This window comes from Protomyctophum bolini (assembly GCF_963924005.1).
Source record: "Protomyctophum bolini genome assembly, chromosome: 18".
NCBI lineage: Eukaryota > Metazoa > Chordata > Actinopteri > Myctophiformes > Myctophidae > Protomyctophum > Protomyctophum bolini.
Genome location: NC_137879.1, coordinates 34421628 through 34436212, shown reverse-complemented (window position 1 = coordinate 34436212; position 14585 = coordinate 34421628). Strand labels below are relative to the sequence as shown.

At 43.6% G+C, this 14585-nt stretch overlaps 1 protein-coding gene across 1 annotated transcript in view; it reads right to left on the bottom strand.

Annotated features, from left to right (window-relative positions):
* Positions 1 to 206: 206 nt before the first annotated feature.
* Positions 207 to 14585, bottom strand: part of LOC308332788 (rho-related GTP-binding protein RhoN-like) — a gene marked incomplete at its 3' end in the record, with an annotated part of 77292 nt that continues 62913 nt past the window's right edge. The window contains exon 5 of the mRNA XM_080788879.1: positions 207 to 512. Coding sequence (XP_080645005.1) covers positions 207 to 512 — 306 coding nt within the window. The remainder of the gene's footprint in view (positions 513 to 14585) is intronic.

Below are 14585 nucleotides of genomic sequence, written 5' to 3'. Positions count from 1 at the left end.
TTTTTTTTTAAAATCACATTGTCCCTTTTCTTATGTTTCTTTTTTTTTTCCGCAGTGCAAAGATTTCGACAGGACTCCAACCAAATAAATAGAATGTAGTATTTTGTACACAAGGTCTCTGCGCCACGACCACCGCCGCCCTTCCCCATCTGGGTCACTGGCTCCTCCCCCTCCCCCTCCTCCCGCCACCCCCGCCACCGCCACCACTACATGAGCACGCAGCTCTTGGCGCGGTCCTTTCGGATGGCGGCGGGGAGGGCGTGCTCCCCCGAGAGCATGTTCATCTCAGTCCGGGGCGGACACTGCTGCGACACACGCTTGAGGCCGCGGCGCGAGCCGGCGCGCTTGAGCGCTAGCGGCTGCTGGGCCCCTGCCGGCGCGCGTGATGGCGCCGTGGCCGCGCGCGACGCCAGCGTGGTGACGTGGAACACGTCGCGGACGCTGTTCTCCGAGTACTTGGCGGTGCACTCGGCGTACGCCACCGCGCCGATCTGCCGCGCCAAGTTGGTGCCCTGAGGAGGAGAGAGAGAGAGAGAGAGAGAGAGAGAGAGAGAGAGAGAGAGAGAGAGAGGAGAGAGAGAGACAGAGAGAGAGAGAGGAGTTAGCGATCTACTGAATGAACAGATGAGGTCAGTGGTTCGCACACTTTTTCACGTTAACCCATTCTGGACGGGAGATTAACCCCTTTTGGTGTTTTTTTTTAACCCATTTTGACGTGAGATCAGATTCTAAAAATGTCTTCTGACATCCTGACAGTTTTCTGAAAAAGCTATTGGCTGTATTTTGCGTGTCTTAAGTACCAGGTCTTATTACCTAACTTGAGTAAACTAAAGACCTGGAGGCGTGATCAATGCCATTTGGCTATTCTGAGTGGCCAAAGAGCATTGATCACGCCTCCAGGTCTTTAGTTTACTCAAGTTAGGTAATAATACCTGGCACTTAAGACACACAAAATACAGCCCTATGTTTCTATGTGTCAGTCGTTCTTCGATTTTTCAAAAATTGCAGACCTACAAGCTCGTAGCCCCAGATCTACAAGCTCACATCATGAGATTGTAGGTCTGCTATTTTTTTATTTTTTTTTATCTTTTCAAATCTTTCCTTTTGGGATGGGTCCCTGCTGGAACAACATATTTTCAGATGGCGGCCGGCGGCCAAATACATATATTTTCGGGGGGTCCTTGACATGAAAATGTTTGAGAACCATTGCCATAGAAACACGAGGTTTTTCAGAAAACGGTCAGGACTTTAGAAAGCATTTTTAGAATCGTCCTCGGGTCAAAATGGGTTAAGGACCCCCAGATTGACACCAATGAGCCACGCGGACCGCCACGAGAGAAGATTTCGGACGGCTTCTGGCAGTGATTCTATCAACCCGTTTAATTTCAAGGACCCCCCAGTTTGACATGCATATAAAAATAGCCTATATACGGACCCCCCATTTAATGGCATTTCTAATCTCTGGGACCCCCCAATTTATATTGTAAAAATCAATGTTGATGTAACTCTGAGAGTATGTACGAATGGAACCAAATTGGACCCGTTTAGTTGAGTTAATTTGGTTCCATTCGTACACTCTCAGAGTTATCCACACTTTTCCTGGGCTGTGTGTGCTCCAGTTCCTGTCCATTTGATCCAATGAAAGCCAATGAAACTGGTCAGATGACCAATGATATCTAATGAAATCAACAGGAACTGGAGCACACACAGCCCAGGAAAAGTGTGGATACAGACCCATAAGGGTCATTTAGCTGGGGGACCCCCTGGAACTCCCCTCAAGGACCCCCTGGGGGTCCCCGGCGGGCCCCATACTTTGGGGAACCACTGGATGAGGTACATTGTATTGTTGCTCTCGGGTGCATTGCAGACGCCGCTTATCTCCATATTTTATGGGGGATTCCCGTATAAAGTAACGCCCGTCACACAACAGCATCGAAAGTACAGCAGATCCGCAGTTTGAGTGAGACCATTTTTGAGGGGGGCCCCTCCCAATGTGAGGGGCCCCTCTTATGCACAGCTTTGTGTGTATGTGTATACGCAGGAGCACGGAATGTGATGTATATATGCTGATAAGAGCGCCCCTCACTTCACAAAAGTGTAAGGGCGCCAGCCGCTCTTTTGTCCAGCTTTTAGTGTGAGTGTAAACACAAAATGTGTCCTGACACAAACATTGGTTTGTTGTATATATAATATATATACGACTAGGAGGCTTTCAACTCTCAACTGTCAGTAAGAAGTGGGCGATGATGGTGATGTACGACGACGATACATCACTTCTTTTTTTATTAGAATCCTGAACAGTAACAGTTTTCACGAGGCCACCGGGGGCATACTGTATGTCTGAAATCTGCTCGGTTCAAAACGAGTTCACGGCTTCAAGAAATGCCATCAAAATAAGATTGATAACTGTATTTATTCTCTTTAGTCCACTAGGTAATGAATAATGGCCACATCCTTTTGAGGTAAGAGATACACTTGCTATAGCTATAGCTGGGGGAAGAAGGGAAAAATAAAACAGCAGAGCTCCCCCCTTACTTACTTATGCCTATCGCTCCTTTTTATGGAGCATAGGCCGTCGACTACAGTTCGCCAGAGTCCTCTATCCTGGGCCTGGGCTCCCCCCTGCACACCTATAAAATATTCAAAGGCTTTTCTCTCTAAAACTAGTGTGGAGAAAACAAATGAGAGCTTTTTATGCTGCGTTCGCTGAGGTCGGCTGAACTTCGGCGCAGCGGGGCACTATATCGCCCTCCTCTCCCTTTCATCAGCGACGTCGACGACTAATTAGTATTGTAAATGACAGAGGCGAAGAAGCCCACCAAGATGCGAGCCCTATATATACCGATTTAGCATCCTGAATCGGCTATTTTTCCAGCTCCCCTCTGTGCTAATTTGTACCATTTGTAAACCTCAGAGAGGACAACGTTCGTACTCGGTGTTCACACTGGCAGCTACAAAACGACACGGAGCTACACAAAGCAAAGCTGCAGTTGCCGTTTGATTGTTGTTTGCACAACGAGCTCGTTAAGACGCCATCAAGCGTGCATCATCAGACCAAGGGAGAGAAATACGAAATGGTAAATGTTCCATTCACACACCGATGGCGGAGGAAACCATTTAACCCATTTTGGGAGGGGAACCCCTTTTGGTGTTGTTAGCATTATGTTAGGCTTTAGCTATTGAAAAATAGCAGATTTACAAGCTTGTAGCGCGCCACCGAGTGGCGCGCTACGAGCTTGTAGGTCTGCTATTTTTTGAAGAATCGTGGAAAAGTGACGTGAAAGTGTTTGAGAACGACTGACGTAGAAAAACAGCTTTTTCAAGAAAACAGTCAGGATGTAGAAGACATTTTTAGAATCTGATCTCAGGTCAGAATGGGTTAAGGCACCGACCAGCACATCAGGAGCAATTAGGGGGTTCAGCGTCTTTGCTCTTGGACACTTTGACACCAACTCTGGGGGAGCCCCGGGATCGAACTGGGAACCCAACGGCTCACATCCGGCCACTCTACCCCCTGAGCCAAAGCCTGGGGTTATAAATAATAATAGCTTTGTATCGGATTTGTAAAAGAAAAAGTCAAAGCAAACGAAAAGTGAGCGGTGTCTTGGAGTCAAGCACAGTTGTTGACTTATGCATAGGGTTGCCCCTACATCCTGCTGTCTGTCTGTGTGTCTGTCTGTCTGTCTGTGTGTCTGTCTGTCTGTCTGTGTGCGTGCGACCCGAATCAGCTGCAGGGGTCAATGGGTCTTACTACAAACAGACAGACAGACAGACAGACAGACAGACAGACAGACAATATATTAAACAAACAAACTAGCCGGTTCATTCCAGGACGTCCACACTTCCAGTCAAATGATGAATACACTATAGGCCTTTGACTATATAGTATTCACACATATGGTGGTATTGCTATACTTCTGCTGAAGTAAAAGAACGTCACTGATTATTATGGTCTTTGACGGAGGCTCACAGAGTATAGAGGTCAGTGCACTGTATGTATATATATATATATATATATATATATATATATATATATATATATGTGTGTATATTGTCTCCGCACTTCCACAGTGCTCTGTGCACTTATACGGTAGCAACAAAGACCATGCTGATTGGTGGAGAGCCGTTATAGAGCCCTGCTGATTGGGGGGGGGGCTTGTGTAGAGATGTTTTTAATGTTTTATGCCTTGCTTTTACTTTTCTCTCTTTCTCCAATGCTCTGAAAAAGCACTTTGCTGCGCTGCATTTCATGTCATGAAAGGTGCTATACAAATAAAAGTTTTATTATTGTTGTTATTATCATTTCTCTCTTTCAGAGTTCACAATTCAAGTGTGGCGTTGGCGCAGAAAAGCAAAACACTGTAATGACCTTAGCCCATTCTGAACGGGATCCCATTTTGGTGTTAGCATCATGTTATGCTTCAGCTATTGAAAAATAGCAGACCTACAAGCTCATAGCGCGCCACCGAGTGGCACGCTACGAGCTTGTAGGTCTGCTATTTTTTGAAAAATCGAAGAACGACTGACATTTTTAGAATCTGATCTCAGGTCAGAATGGGTTAATCAGACCAGTGTGTGTCCAGTGGAAATCTCCTATGAATCTGAATGGGTTAATTGCCGCTATTGCACAGCAGTAACGGTCAACAGGGGTCAAAAGTACTCATTTCCAGAATGTTCCATTTCACAAGTGCAAAATGTGTGCAAAATCTATTGAAATTAGCCGATCTACAAGCTCACAATGCGTCGCTTTGTGAGCTTGTAGATCGGCTATTTTCAAATGGTCCGAAATGTATCGGGTTGAAGTGGTTAATGTACGTTTTCTAATCAAAATTAGAATCGCCAAAGTAACTAAAGTTTTCAAATCATTGTAGTGTCAAAGTAACAAGCAACAAATGTTGGCTCTTGAGATGTAGTGGAGTAGAAGTAAAAGTATTGGAAATACTAAAGTACAAATACCTCAAAATTGTACTCGAGTACAGTACTTAAGTAAAAGTACTTAGTTACTTTCCACCACTGGTTCCCAAGGCCCTTGAACGTCATTCATTGGTAAAAAAAAAAAATAGCACTTTCATCCAAAGCGCTTTACATAGAGATTCTGCATTTTATACATTCACCCATTCAGACACCGCGAGGGCGGAGGAAACTAGCGGAGGCACCAAGCTGCAAGCAATTAGGGGGTTCAGCGTCTTGCTCAAGGACACTTCGACACTAAACTCTGGGGGGGGGGCCAGGGGGGGGGGGATGGAACTGTGGAACCGGCCACTCTACCCCTGAGCCGCCATTGGTCAGCAGCGCAGAGTGGCCATCTGTCCGCAGCGCGGCGCAGCGCAGAGGTCTGCCACTTGGAGGCAGGCCTCCCTTCATTTCTATATACCCAGAGCCATTTTGTATTGAAACCATCCGGGATAAAACACTGCAGCTGCTTCGGTTAATACCGCTATAAGACCCGACAACCGATTCTATACAAATGTCTTCTGAATCATGACAGTTTTCTGAACCTGTTTCGAAACCCATTTCATGTCAGACAAGAACCCCCAAAAAATATGTATTTGGCCGCCGACCCCCCCCCCTCCCCACGGAAGCAAAGATTTGAGTTAAAAAGGTTCGCTCTGAAGGAATATAATTATTCAAACATTTGGGCCACATTTTCACGATTTTTCAAAAATAGCAGATCTGCAAGCGCGTAGCGCGGCACTCGGTGCCACGCTATGAGCTTGTAGATCTGCTATTTTTCAATGGCTAAAGTATAACCTAATGCTTTAAGACCTGACGCCGATTCTACAAGTACATTCTAGATCAGTACTTCTCAAATGTTTTGTTCCACGGACCTCCAGAAAAGAAGATTTTCGTATTAAAAAAAAAAAAGATAATCACTCAAAATCTTCAAGACACCTTTTCTCAAGCTCATAGCACGACACTTTGTCCCCGCGCTGCAAAGTTGCACATCTGCTATTTTTGAGAACCAGTGTTGTACTGTTCAGAAAAAAATACTTCTGGGGAAACTTTTCTAGCTATAGCTAAAATCTAAAACGAGATGTAGAAAGGACAACATGCTATAGTACACAAACGGCAATCAACACAGGCCTACAATACTGTACTGTAGTGTACAGGTCATTGCATATTCATAGAAGCCATTATCTAACTTTCCATATCAGAGATAATTTGATGGCGTGCTTTCAAAGAAGCTTTGGTGCTCTTGTCTTTCATCTTTTAACAGCCATCTGTCACGTCTGTTCATTCTCACGAGGAAAGTAACATCGCATCATTTACAATTCAGGATATAACTGCCCTGTACCGTATATGCCCAATGGAATGAAATCATACAAAGTTACGGCATTCGTCAAACTTTACAGATGACCCATATTTTACACTAAATGATCCTCATTAAGCCTCTTCATATACAGTATTGTCAATTGTGCCGTCTGAAAACGATTGTTACTAAACCCGTTCACCAGTAGAGGTGAACGGATGTTCCGTTTGAGAACTCCATATTAGGGGTGCCGCAATTCAGTAGAATTCAGTAGATTGTCAGAACAGAACAGTGGAATTTTAATGAAACTTGTGTCTTAAGTATGTTGCATACATATTTGACACATATCTGCCATAAAAGGAATTCTATATACATACCATGTTCATATATTATATGAACATAATATATGTATATAGAATTCATTTTCCGTGTGGACATTCATTTTGCCAAGGTTACAATTAGGGGACGGCTGTGGCTCAGGAGGTAGAGCAAGGTCGTCCAATGATCCCTGGGTCGGCGGTTCGAATCCCGGCTCCTCCTCCTGTCCACATGTCGAAGTGTCCTTGGGCAAGACACTGAACCCTATACATTGCCTCCAATGAGTTGGCCGGTGGTACTGTTGCTCGCCACCGTTGGTGTGTGAATGTGGGAAGTATGAGGATGCTGGCGTCGACTGTTCGCCGCTTCACCTCCCAATGTATGAATGAATGAACCGTTGTGAAGCGCTTTGAGCACTTGGAAAAGCGCATTAAAAATGCAATTCATTTGTGTTCCCAGTTGGTCCCTGTCTGCACAAACATATCGGACACAAGAAGAAACAAACAATCCCTCCTCCCAGTGCCATTTCACACATACACACACATCTCTAAAACATTGATTGAATAAGAAAAGAGTTGCGCATCACCGATGCTTTTCAGTGGAACGCTAGACCCAAACTCCAGGCTTATATACATCAAAAAGTATAGCAACAGCCAAAATTTGAAATACACAAAAAACGAACGCCATCTCTAAAAAAACAGTGGTTCCCAAAGTGGGGGTCCTTGGGGGAATCCCAGGGGGTCCCCCAGCTAAATGATAGTTATAGGAACCAAATTGACCCTTAAGCGTCTGTAACTCAGAGAGTGTACAACAACACTCTCAGAGATAAATCAAGTTTGATTTTTACAACATGTATTGCATGGTGTTCCCTGAGATAGAAATCTAAAAACGGGTAGTCCCAATACTTGATTCTGATTGGTTGGTTTACCGTCACGTGACCGGTGTAAATTCCACCGATAACCCACTCCTTCAATCACTGGGGCTATACTCGCCGAGCAAAACAAGGAAGTGATGTGGCTCGCTCTGGTGGCGCAAAGTGTAGCTACTTTTGTGAATTCAATCGTTTTATTATTAGGTTAATATTGCTAATATGTTTGTAACCGTTTTAGAAAAGCAATAAGCCACTCGAGGCCACAGCTTACCGGGTATTTTACACTGGCTGGTAACATACCCGGTAACCTCGTGGCTTAGTGCTTAATTAACTAAGGGGCGTAGCCTAATTCAGGTACTTTCGAGCGTGCAGATCTTTCTATACTTTTGATGCTTCTGTCTGAATCGAATCCTGAAAAGTAACAGTTTTTTTTGGGACATGTGAGGTTTTTCCCAGACGATAGGGGGAGGAGGGTATAGAAAGAAATCTTATCAATACAGAAAATGGGGCCATTAAAATTCAAGTGCGCAGCTGTTCACTGCGCGGGAGAGATGCCAACAAAACAATTAATCCACTTTTACATTGTAAAGTCCCTGGTCTTATTACAGAGGCATTTTATGCCGCTGCGCGTTGCTTTCATAGTTTGGGAACTAACTCAGTCAGGACCCTGAGCTAACTTGTTTTCAGAAGTAATTTGCCTCAGGTTTTTGCTTTATCCCATTCTGGGCGGGAACCCCTTTTTGGTGGTTTTTATTAAGCATTATGTTAAGCTGTATAGCTATTGAAAAATAGCAGACCTACAAGCTCGTAAGCGCGCTATGAGCTTGTAGGTCTGCTATTTTAGAAAAATCGTGAAAATGTGACACAAATCTTTGAATATATTATATATTCTTTCAGAGCGAACGTTTTTAACTCAAATCTTTGCTTATGGGAGGTCCCTGGAACAACATATTTTCAGATGGGGGGGGGGTCGGAGGCCAAATACATATAATTCTGGGGGTCCTTGACATTAAATAGTTTGAGAACCACTGACATAGAAACAGGACGTTTTTTCAGATAAACGGTCATGATTTAGAAGACATTTGTAGAATCGGTCCTCGGTCAAAATGGGTTATGCACAGAGGGGCCAATGAAATAGAATGCTCTCATTTATCAGGCAATATACCATCAAGCATTAGTAGTATCTAGTAGTGGATAGCACTGCAGCGGCAAATCAGTGAATAACAATATAGCAATAAAGGGCTGTGGAATGGCATTTGTAAAAGGTAATGCTATTAACCCATTCTGACCTGAGATCAGATTCATACGAGGTTTCCACTGGACACACACTGGTCTGATTAACCCATTCTGACCCGAGATCAGATTCTAAAAATGTCAGTCGCTCTTCGATTTTTCTAAAATAGCAGACCTACAAGCTCGTATCGCGACACTCGGTGGCGCGATATGAGCTTGTAGATCTGCTATTTTTCAATAGCTAAAGCATAACATGATGCCAACACCAAAATGGGTGCCCGGTCAGAATGGGTTAAGCTCTGAAAGCCCTTCACAGACCCTTAACATCACCAAGCCCACAGCTTATTACCAACAGTACCTAACCCAATAGTATACAGTATCACTGATTTCATTAAACCACTTAGACCCGAGGCCGATTCTAAAAAAATAAAAATGTCTTCTAAATCCTTGTTTCTGTGTCAGTGGTGCTCAACCTTTTTCATGTCAAGGACCCCCAGAATGATTTGTATACTAGCCCTTACCCGTTGTGAGATATTTCCTGTGGCCGCAGGGCGTACTGCGCCCTGGGTGCGTTTTCGCATTTCTAATTCACCAATAAATTCATTATTAATTTATAATTTGTTAAATTGGAAAAAGGGCTTCGTTAAGACCTCCATTATTATTATTATGGTCAATGCCTGTGTGAAAAGTGGGAGCGATTGGTGCAGGCAGTGAGGAGCTACGTTGAGATATGTTTCTGACAGACACGCATTCAGACAGACAGACAGACAGACAGACAGACAGACAGACAGACAGAATTATAGAATGATATGATGATGATTATAGTATGATGATATGATATGATGATGATTTGGCCGGCGGACCCCCATCTGAAAACATGTTGTTCCGGAGGCATAGCCATGGACATTTCCAAAAATAATTAGATAAATTATTTTAAGCCTAGAATCAAAGCCACAGTGAATCATCATGACCATAAAACATTTGATTCTGTGGAGAGAAAAAAAAAAAAAAAAAAAAAAAACGAATACTAAACGGAATTAATTAAAATATGGGTTCCCAACCTTTTTATACCAAGTTCCACCATAATAACTGATGACCATCCTATTCAGCTATTAACACAGGGGGACAATGTAATCTATGTTTTAATTGTTTTCTTTGGGTTCCATTCCTAAGCCAATTCTGCTGCTGCTGCTCTGACAAAACTCTGTCTAATCATTATCATATTTCTAATGCGATTGATCCGTCCTCAAATCTCCTATCAACGGCTAGGCGTGCCGTCATGCTCATTACAGCACGGCTGGAGAGCCTATTTCAACCAACTGCTTGGTCAGAGGAACTACCTGTAGTAATATAACGATTTCATTCCACTTTTGTCTTTTTTCTTCTTTTTTGGGGCGACTCCTCTGTGTGCCACCAGAGGGGGCTCAAGTACCACTAGTGGTGCTATAGTACCAGTGGTTGGGAACCTCTGAGTTGGTAACCAAAATGGACCCTTATAGTCGATCTTTAACTCTTAATGGGTTTCATTTTACCCTCAAGAGTTAAATTATTGTTGCATTACTTTAATTACTTAACTCATAGAATGCTGAAAGCGTTTTTAAACGTTTTATTATAGCCAAGCGCAAGAAGCGCATAACGTTTTTATACGTTTTATGGTCCAAAAAACGTTTTTTTATTGATTACTATAGTTCAACTATATTTGCGCCCGGACAACTCATAATGTAACACCGATCGGCTCTAAAAAGAGTTAAAACCCCCCCCTGCTGAAAAGAGGTGTTGGTCTGAGAAGCGTCTGGCACCGCCTATTGGTTGGTCTATGCGAGGACGTACGACGTAATGGATACGGCCGTCCGGCATAGACCAACGCAGATGTCAGGGGATCTAAAATGGATGGGACAATGCTCTTGTTTGTGTGAATACACTCGATTCCCCCTCCCCTCCTGTTTCTACATGGTTTCTCCCGAGGGAGAATGGTGTGGGGGGGGGTCTCTTCCTCTTGGATCGCATTGGCAGTTCCCCCCCCACTCCCGAGTCCCCACTGCTTTCAACTGCAAGGCTTGCGCTCTCATTCTCGGAACAAGATACAACGCGATTTGCTCTCTGCCCGTATATAAACCTGCAACGATCGGCATTTGATTTCATAACGTAACGTTTGCCAGACACATGTGGAGTTAGTCATGGACAGATTGCACATCATTATCGAGGGCCCGCCATGATACGTTGGTCGCTGATCGCAAGCCGTACTGCTGCTGCTGCTGCGCTGCTGCGCTGCTCGCATCCAACCATCCAATCCATCCCCCTTTCTCGTTACAACAGGCTATTATAAACTCACCGTCGAGCAGCCTGCCCTGCACCTAATGTGATAAAATGAACGGCAGGACAAAATCGGATCGATTATTATCTGTCTATCAGCAACATACGGGTGTTTGTCTTGCAACGACAGGTGGTGCTTTCTCGTTTTTTTTCTTCCAAATACGTTGACGTGCTGCTTCTGCTGCTGCCGCATCCATCTCGTTGTTTTTCTTGTTTTTTTTCCCAAACATGTCCAGACACAATCCGATCCAGTCTCGCGTCTCACCTTATAGATACGCGAGACTGGATCGATGAGGTTAGTGGTATGTCTGGACATGTTTGGAGCGGCACACGACAATCGACAATAATGTTGATTATGCAAGATCATTTCCTCAAAGCCTAGTTGCCCCCCCCCCCCCCCGTTACTGCGATTGTTTGTAGCTCGAATCACAGAATGAGTTCAATGAGCGTAGGGAGAGGGCACATATGGGGCTACGATTGAAGAAAGTTTCCAAGTCCGTTTTATGATCAGATAATGTGCATCAAGACTCTCTGCTTTCATAAGAAAAAAACTAATACTGTAATTGCGAATGCAATGAGCACTTACTATGAGACCTAGCAGATCACGTCTGTCTGTCTGTCTGTCTGTCTGTCTGTCTGTCTGTCTGTGTGTGTGTGTGTGTGTGTGTGTGTCTGTCTGTCTGTCCCGCTTACTGTATATGTGGACCTGGCCCTTTTGTGCCCATATATGGAGCTGAGTGATTTGTGAGTCATGGTGACATGAGTGTGATGGCGTGGTCCTGCTTTGGGGACTCCTTATATGGTTATGGCTGAGTCATGGTGACATGAGTGTGATGGCGTCTTTTGTGACCATATATGGAGCTGGCGTGGTCCAAGCACTAACTATGACACCCTGCAGATCATGTCTGTAATTTATTCTAATTGTTATTGCAATTTACGATCTGCGTTCGCCTTCCGCGTTCGCGCGTCTTACTCGTAATAATAAAAATCACACCCCTGTGAAGTGAGCAGTGCAATGTTGTGAAGTGAGCAGTGCAACATTGCACTGCTCACTTCACTGGGGTGTGATTTCTATTATTATTACAGTATTAGTATTTTTCTTATGAAAGCAGAGAGTATTCTGTTTCATACGGTATATAGTATGTACATGTCGCTATAGGCCTTATTTTGTGAATATTTAGTTGTTAGGTCCATGCTCTCTAAAATTATCTTTTTCAGAGAACTTTAGAGATGGCATGGGCCTGAATAACTATTATTCACAAAATAAGGCCTATAGCGACATGTACATACTATATACCGTATGAAACAGTCGACTCTCTGCTTTCATAAGAAAAATACTAATACTGTAATAATAATAAAAATCACACCCCTGTGAAGTGAGCAGTGCAATTGCACTGCTCACTTCACAGGGGTGTGATTTTTCTGGGTGGTATTTTTCTTATGAAAGCAGAGAGTCTACTGTTTCATACGGTATATAGTATGTACATGTCGCTATAGGCCTTATTTTGTGAATAATAGTTCTTCGGGTCCATGCCTTCTCTAAAGTTCTCTGGTGGGCGCAAGCTGCATTCAATAGCCAATTAGTGACAAACTGTATATGTGTACAATGTGTACTGTTTTCCTCCTAAAAGTAGACATTCAGGGCTTTCATTCGGTATATGGTTTGTATAGGATATTATTTGTGCTCAATTTTATATCGGTCTTTTGAACTAAAAAAACTGAACTGAAATGTCTGTCAACTTCAGGCCTCCATATCTCTGTTGTTTTTTTTCACAAGCAGCGTGCAGGCAAAAGCAGGTGTTAGAAAAAGGTCAATATCTCCAGAATGGAAGATGGTAGAATCATAATTTTTTTTTTAAATTGAAGTGGACAAGTTGGGCTTTCTTTTTATTTATGCGATTGTGATTCTCGCTATAAGAGGCCCCTCGCTGTGGGCCCCCCAAAAAGTTCAAAAAGCCCATGTTAAGCCTTCAGCACCAGTAAGCCAGGGTCCGCTAGAACCTGTAGCAGTCTATGTGTTAATTTACAAGAAGTCTACACAATTCAACGTTTGGCCTGTTATCAATACAGCATGGAATTGTGGAAAAGATCTTGTCCAACGACAGCAAAATATTCAAAGTTTTGGGTCTGAGAGGCTAAATGTCAGCAAATGGTGGTCCGTGGCTCAAATACCCATTAAATACCCATACCCAATAAAAACCCAATAAAAACCCCACCGACACAGATCGAAGGGACAGCCAAATGTCTGCTACCAAAATAAACAAAACATGTCTCATGCATATTCCGTGTAATTTATCATGAATAAGATTAATTCGGTAAGCATCTACTTTTTCCATGCTGTGTTCCCCTATTACACCGGGGAAAAGAGGTGCTGTAACTGAGGGGGACACCTCCGGTTACTTAAATTAAACTGGTTGAGGCGGACAATATGGACTAATTCCGATCAAAGAATTGGGCTCCGGAGAAGCGATATCATCAGCAGATTTATTGGTCACAATGTGTGGTCTGGAATAAACAATAAACAGAAATAAAGAATTGTATCAATAACATGAACTTGAATATGAACTGAAATATCCACAGCAAGATGTAAACACCAGAAATACAGATTATCTGCACAGTATCCAAGGAAATCAAACACTCCATATTATTGTATATAACATATTATGGCCAAAACGGTCCAAATGTTGTTAAACACATAAATAAATCAAATACTGTAACACAGAGTAACAGAAAGAGCATACAAACGGACCACAGGCAGTAGAGAAGCTAGCAAACATATTAACATACAACCATGTGCTATCATTTAACCAAACAAAACTATCAAACCTAGTATAAAGAGTCACAGATATTATTTAATTACTAAAGTAACACTTATGACCCAAACATATTACTTACTTTGATTAAAGAACGCACATTTGGAGAATCAAATACACAGCTCTCAACAGGTCGAACTGACCATGCTGAAGCCAAACGCTAAACTGCCTAAATTGACTGCCTACTTGACTGCCTGTGGAAAAGTACCAGCAAATACCAGGTCAAGCCACTAGGCGGCACTGACGGTCTTTCTGACACAGCCGCCCCCAAATGTCTATCAATGTCATTTGTAATCACTAAGAAAGGCTGTCAGGGGAATCCTTTCTTTCAATAGTCTGTGAAGCCCAGCCCTGGTAGGTACTGACGGATGAAGGCACACCAGAAGCTATCTTCCAGCGCCTGGCTGTGTCTCTCTGTCAGTTGAGGTAGTGATGAATCTCGGCATGCCATGCCCAGATTGTTGGGGAATATTAGGTTTGGCGTAAGGGAGCCTAGCTGGCTAGATGGGGAAATGGGACATTTGCCCTTGAGAGCTTCGGCCTCATGTGGGAATGAGTCCATCTGGGCTGGTTGTAACAGCAGCTTCGGTGTTGCAACGTAATCAGGCAGGTCCACTTCGGCGGCAGCCGCCCCGTGAAGGGACCTCGCAGTATGCTGGAGAAGCTCCTTCCGTGTGTAGAAGAGGCTGGGGTTAGGAACCTGGGAAGTAGGATCTACAGACACTGCTCCAATAAACACAGTCTGCTGGGGATTTTCTGCCAGATTGGGCAGTACAGCTTCCTGCAT